The sequence below is a fragment of the Podarcis tiliguerta genome, assembly GCF_965153285.1.
Source record: "Podarcis tiliguerta genome assembly, chromosome: 16".
In the NCBI taxonomy this organism is placed as follows: Eukaryota; Metazoa; Chordata; class Lepidosauria; order Squamata; family Lacertidae; genus Podarcis; species Podarcis tiliguerta.
In genome coordinates, this window is record NC_139549.1 from 13,915,937 (window position 1) to 13,922,028 (window position 6,092).

The 6,092-nt window shown below is 45.0% G+C and overlaps 1 protein-coding gene across 1 annotated transcript; it reads right to left on the reverse strand.

The window, feature by feature from the left end:
* Positions 1–1,172: 1,172 nt before the first annotated feature.
* On the reverse strand, positions 1,173–5,198 carry LOC310667100 (C-reactive protein-like). The gene is made up of 2 exons (XM_083418828.1): positions 4,878–5,198; positions 1,173–2,686 (listed from the first exon to the last, which is right to left on the reverse strand). The coding sequence occupies exons 1-2, from the start codon at positions 4,939–4,941 to the stop codon at positions 2,070–2,072; spliced, it is 681 nt and encodes a 226-aa protein (XP_083274954.1). The 5' UTR covers positions 4,942–5,198; the 3' UTR covers positions 1,173–2,069.
* Between the last annotated feature and the right edge of the window lie 894 nt (positions 5,199–6,092).

Genomic DNA, 6,092 nt, shown 5'->3' on the forward strand with positions numbered 1-6,092 from the left:
TTGAACCATATTTTTGGACTGGACAATTTTTAATTTCAAAAAGAGTCTGGTTTTATTCATCCATTTTGCTTCCAAATGTGCGCCATTCATAACCGCAATACACGAGACCTTTGACAAAGGATCCCATAAATATCATCTAGTGATATTTATAGTGCCACTGTATTCTGCTCTGGTCAGACCTCACCTGGAGTACTGTGTCCAGTTCTGGGCACCACAGTTCAAGAAGGACACTGACAAACTGGAACATGTCCAGAGGAGGGCAACCAAAATGGTCAAAGGCCTAGAAATGATGCCTTATGAGGAACGGCTAAGGGAGCTGGGCATGTTTAGCCTGGAGAAGAGGAGGTTAAGGGGTGATATGATAGCCATGTTCAAATATATAAAAGGATGTCACATAGAGGAGGGAGAAAGGTTGTTTTCTGCTGCTCCAGAGAAGCGGACACGGAGCAATGGATCCAAACTACAAGAAAGAAGATTCCACCTAAACATTAGGAAGAACTTCCTGACAGTAAGAGCTGTTTGACAGTGGAATTTGCTGCCAAGGAGTGTGGTGGAGTCTCCTTCTTTGGAGGTCTTTAAGCAGAGGCTTGACAACCATATGTCAGGAGTGCTCTGATGGTGTTTCCTGCTTGGCAGGGGGTTGGACTTGATGGCCCTTGTGGTCTCTTCCAACTCTATGATTCTATGATCTCCCTCCCAGAGGTTATTCCCTTCCTTGCCTTATTTTTGAGAATGTGGGATGGAGAACAGGGTTAAAACTGCCATTCTGCCATGAAGTTCACCATGTGACCTCAGGCCAACCACTCAGAGCCTGGCATACCTCACAGAGTTGTTGTGGGGGATGGCCATATTCAGAGACCAAAGGCAAAGTGCGCCTCACACCTGCCCTGCTGCCTGTCTACAGAGCTGAGGGCACCTTCAAGAAAAATAATGGAGCATTGGCAGCTGTAATTTCTTTGTGGGAATGTTCAGGGAGGCAGGAGAGGATATATTGTTTATTAATATCCTTCCTAACTTGCGCTAGCAAGTTCCTTTACTTAGCAGAGTTTATATTCCCCTCTAAACGCACAGCAGATAGCTGGTTGCAGGCTTGTTTAAGCCTCTCAATATTAGGTCCCTGGTAAGCCCCCTTATATCCCTCTTAAAAGAATAAGCACACCACAATCTTGTGTAAAGTATGTCAAAGAAGTTTACTCACCATCAGTTCACAGTTGGATCCCTGAAGGGAGACTTAGATACAAAGTATATACATGTGGATCTACCCCATATTGAGCGGGGGGAGGAAACCCAGTGACTGCAGACTGCCAGTCACTGCAGCTCACAAGACGAAAGCAAGATGGAGAAGAGAGGCGAAGAAGAGAGTGTCCTGCGTGCCTTGCCCTTTTCTTACCTGGGCAGGTAAGGTCACGCCCACCTCTAGTCACACGCAAAAGGAAGTATGTCCCAGTCAGGAGGAAACAGGAAGTTTTCAACCAATTGGACCAAACATCCCCTCGCATGTCCACTCTAGGAAAACAAGGAATGTTGTACTTGACTGCTACTTATGTATTGCATCTCACATTCTTTCCCCTACATCTTATTTATGAGGCATCCAGCATGCTCAGGAGAAGTCCAGGGGCTGCGAAATCTCCACAATCTCCACAAAAGTGGTAATATAAAGAGTGTGAACCTCTTGTCAATTCTTCTTTCTCCATAAAAGATTACATCTGATTTTTACGACCTTTTTCTGTTTCGGTCAAGTTTCTTCTAGAAACACCCCCAGCTGCCAATTGTTACACAATGTTTCCCAGGAAAAGACCTCCCCAAAACCTCCTTCCACACCCTTCTTGTCCCAAATTGAGTTTGAAATTTAGTTTGGTTTGTATTACCCTAACTGCACTTCACAGAACAATTCAGGAACCAAGATGCAGGTATCCTTTGAAATTCACATTTCATTGAATTTTGCAACACCCCCCCCCAAAAAAAATTATGCAGTAAGCTTCAGAGATCAACACAGGAATCACTAAGTAAAGAAAAGTCACACACACCTTTTCTTAGACCAGCATCTTGGATTTCAGGTAACCCCTGCCTCAGTAGGCCACGGGGTTAACAATAACATAACCCTTGATTTCATAATCGACTGTTTTCCAGTCAAACACGTGGTCGCCAGGAACGTCTTGGTTGAGGAAAGCGAGCTCCAGTTCCGGGCTGGTGAGCACCCGGTCCCACATTCTCACATCCTGGAGCTCCCCCACAAAACAATCGTTTATGTCAAAGCCACCCCCCATTGTGTCTTGCTCTTGACCAAGCACGATCGACGGCTCCCCGCTTATGGAGTACCCTTTCCTCAGGCCCTTGCGGGGCCTGCGCTTCGAATCCACCCACAACTCTGCTAAACCGGTGGCAGAATCCCAAGTCGCGCACAAGGTCTCCCTGCCGAGCGATTTTTTTTCCGGATCCGTGAAGGTCACCGCTTCATTCCCTACTGCAAATCCGTACAAGTTGTTTTTTTCTTTGAGGAGGATGATCTCGTTGAAACTTCCCCGGGTGGCGTAAGAGAAGAAGGTGTGGGGGCGGTTGAGGTCTGTGAAATGGGCCAGGCAGAGGGTGAAGCTGGTCAAGGGCCGCTTTGGGGCGGCCTTCAGAACCACGTGGGCAGAGTTTGATGCCTGTGGAAAAACGAGCTGCTTCCCAGCGAGGCCCGAACCTGAGGTGAGAGGAGGAGAATTAAGGGTGCCACATGTTAAATATAATTGTTTAATTGCACACTGAAATGGAGAATGCCTGTATGTATGTATGTTGCTAAGGGTTTCACGTTGAAAAATTCCTTTGAAGCATACAGTCGTACCTCAGAAGTCGAACAGAATTCCGTTCCGGAACTCCGCTCAACTTCCAAAACGTTTGAAAACCAGAGTGCAGCTTCTGATTGGAAGCCGTGGAAGCCCCGTCAGACGTTCAGCTTCTGAAAGAATGTTCAAAAACCAGAACACTTACTTCTGGTTTTCAATCACTCGGGAGTTGAAACGTTCAGCTCCCAAGGTGTTCGGGAACTGACGTACGACTATATTGAAGCTCTCGCTGAGTTCTAACCTGTTGATAATTAACTACTGATGTTCTCTACTAGCTTGAGTGTGTGTGTGAGAGAGAGAGTGTGTGTGTGTAAATTTTGATAATATGCAAAGTAGCTTACAACTAGGAAGCTAAATAGCTATTCTGAGTAGTTGAAAACTTCTTTGTAAAGACAGTGCCCAGACTCTTCATATTCAAAAAGAACTTTCCTTTCATAAACATATAGCTGAGAAGAATATATTTACAATCTAGCCCCTGCGCATGTTTATCCTTATTAACATTTAGGGATCTTCCTCTGTCTGTTTCACTTCAGATAGATCACACCAGCACACACACTGCCCACAGCATTATCCTGAGTAGCCTCTCTCAGAGAGAGAGAGAAGTAGAAAAACGGTTAAAAATGACAGTTACAGGCATAACAGTCACAACAGAATGGAATGCCTCTTTCATGTGACTCACAGTCAGCCAATCACATGAAAGCCTCTGCCAGATTTAAAAGCCCCATATTAAAAAGACACAGTAACCCACAGTAAACATTTCCATTACAGGAAATTAAACCATTATCCTTCACATGAGTGTTTAACCTTAGATTAAAGTGTTCAATTGCAAATTTGCCATTTCGAAAGGAAGCTGCCTTTGCATTTTGTTCCCTGGCACAGTGAAAGAAGGATGTGATAAGAGGTCTTCCCTGGAGCTGCATGGCCTTAGGCTGGTTGCAGGCTATGGGAGAGGCAAAGCACTGATTTCTGCTCTGATCATAATTAAGTTATATATTTAAGAAGAAGAACCTATGCTTGGGTAGACATGTACTTTATACAGCTTTCTAGAATGTGTTGTTGATAGTTTTGTGCCTGTTTTTGAAGAAGTTCTGCTTAGTAAAGCTTTGAATCTTAATTATGAGCCTGGGCAATTTTTATTCCAAAAGGAGCCAGCTTTTATGCAACCAATTGCTTCATGCTGTGCAATATCAATATCTGTAATAGTCCCAAACAGAGGAAGAGAGAAAATGTGACAACTTTCTTATCAAAACTTTTTGCCTTCCTTTGCATCAAAGGCAGCATGAGATACTTGTCTCTCTCTGTATCTCACCTGTTCTAGGTTCTTCAAGCCCTTGAGGCTGCCTTTCCTAAGAGTCCCCCCAAAACTTGCAAGTGTCATCACCACCAGCACCAGCAGCAGCAGCCATGCCTCCTTTGCAGAAGTCTTCATCTCCTTTCCTTGTCTTCAGCTTGGTGAGGAAGGTAGCTCCAAGCAGGGGCAGAGAAAGGGGGGTGCAGTGGGTGCAGCCCCCCCCCCACCGGTGTCACCACTGAGGGGGGTGACAAAATGCCAGGCAGCACTCACTGTGGGGCCTGGGAAAGACGCAGTGGCTTGGGTTCACACAGGCTCCACAATGCCCTAATGGTCCCCCTGCTGCCTCCCCCCCCCCCAGCTGAGCAGCTGAGTGGGAGAGGAGGCAGGCAGACTCCAGAGGCCCCGCGGTGTGCCCTGCCCCATGGGTGGCTTCCCCCCCCCCCGATGCGCCCCCCAGGCGCCTGAGCAGCTTCCTCTGCCCCTGGCCCCAAGACAGTTGAAGCAACAGAATTTTGCAGTGGAAGCATCAACCGCCACTGATTTCTTCCTTTTTTTAAAAAAATAAAATCCTCTTCTACATTCATTCAACCCACCCCTTTAAATAAACAAAGAATGAAGATGTCAGAAATCTAAAATCATTTAAAAAGGGGGGGGGGTTGTATGTGCAAGACTGTGCTACAGAAGTCACCCACCCACTTCTACACACACACACACACACACACACACACCCCAATGCAGCTGAGGTTGTCACCCACCTTGCTGGCCAAAAGACCCCAAGACCCTCACGAGGACAAGCAGGGAGAGGAAGGCCTTCTCCATCTTGCCTGACTGCAGAACGGAGAGAGGCGAGAGGGTGTCAAGATAACAGGCTCCTCAAGAGATCAGTTCTCAACTGAGAGCTTCAAACTCTGTCCCAAATATGCGCTTGAGGGGCATGAAGGGAAATGTTTCGGGAAACGCTCTTGGGGAAAGATTACCTCAGAACTGGCAACTGGCATTTCCTTGCTTTCAATTTTTCACAAAGGAGTCCAAAGGGGGAAGTTTTTCACAAAGGAGTTCAAAAGCAAGAACATCTTCAGAAAGGCATTGATTTCAAACTTGAGACAACGTGGTTTATGTTTCTTATTTATGCCAGCAAGTTCAGCTTCCTGAATAAAACCTTTGATGACACATGAATCGCTACAGAGAGAATTTAGGTGTGTTATATATACCATGATGTATACTTGTAATTGCTTTATGCAAACGAGGAGACCGTACTCCTTTTCACTTGGTTTTTGTTTGCGGTGAAAGAGCAGCTGAAATGTGTTTCTTGAAAATCAACAAAAGACACTTTAAGAAAAAGGTGTGGTTGATTTAACATCTGGTTCCCCCTTTCTTGGGGGGGGGAAGGATGGGGCGACAACCCTGCAGGCCCAGTTTTACAGTCTTTAGATTACTGTCCAAATATTTGTGAAGACATACAATGATGGCAGGTGGTTTATGGTAGAGGTGTGTAGCCATTCTGTGCTGGGGCCAAATAAGATGAATTGAGTTGCTGTTTCCCTTCCCCGAGTCAAACTACAAGGGCAATGAAATGCCCCCAGTTTAATCAGCACCCCCACCATTACAGCCTCATGTCTCTAGAGACGGGTAAATCTGCCAGTGTATTGATTTCTCATATTTTCTCCTTTTTCCATTCTTAACTTCAGTTCTTCACACACTCATTTGCTTTATTATTATTATTATTATTATTATTATTATTATTAAAGTTTATCATCCACATTTATCAGCATTTTAGTGCAAATTTCTCCTAATAGACACGATTTTCTAGGCAGTTTTGCCTAATATGCACAATTTTGCAAAAAGAATTTTCCCTAATAGAAATAATGCATTTTGTAAGCTGGTTTTCACTAATATACGCATTTGTATGCACACTTCACCCCAGTATCTGCATTTGTTGGCTGTACACATGACATGGCATTATAAGGTTC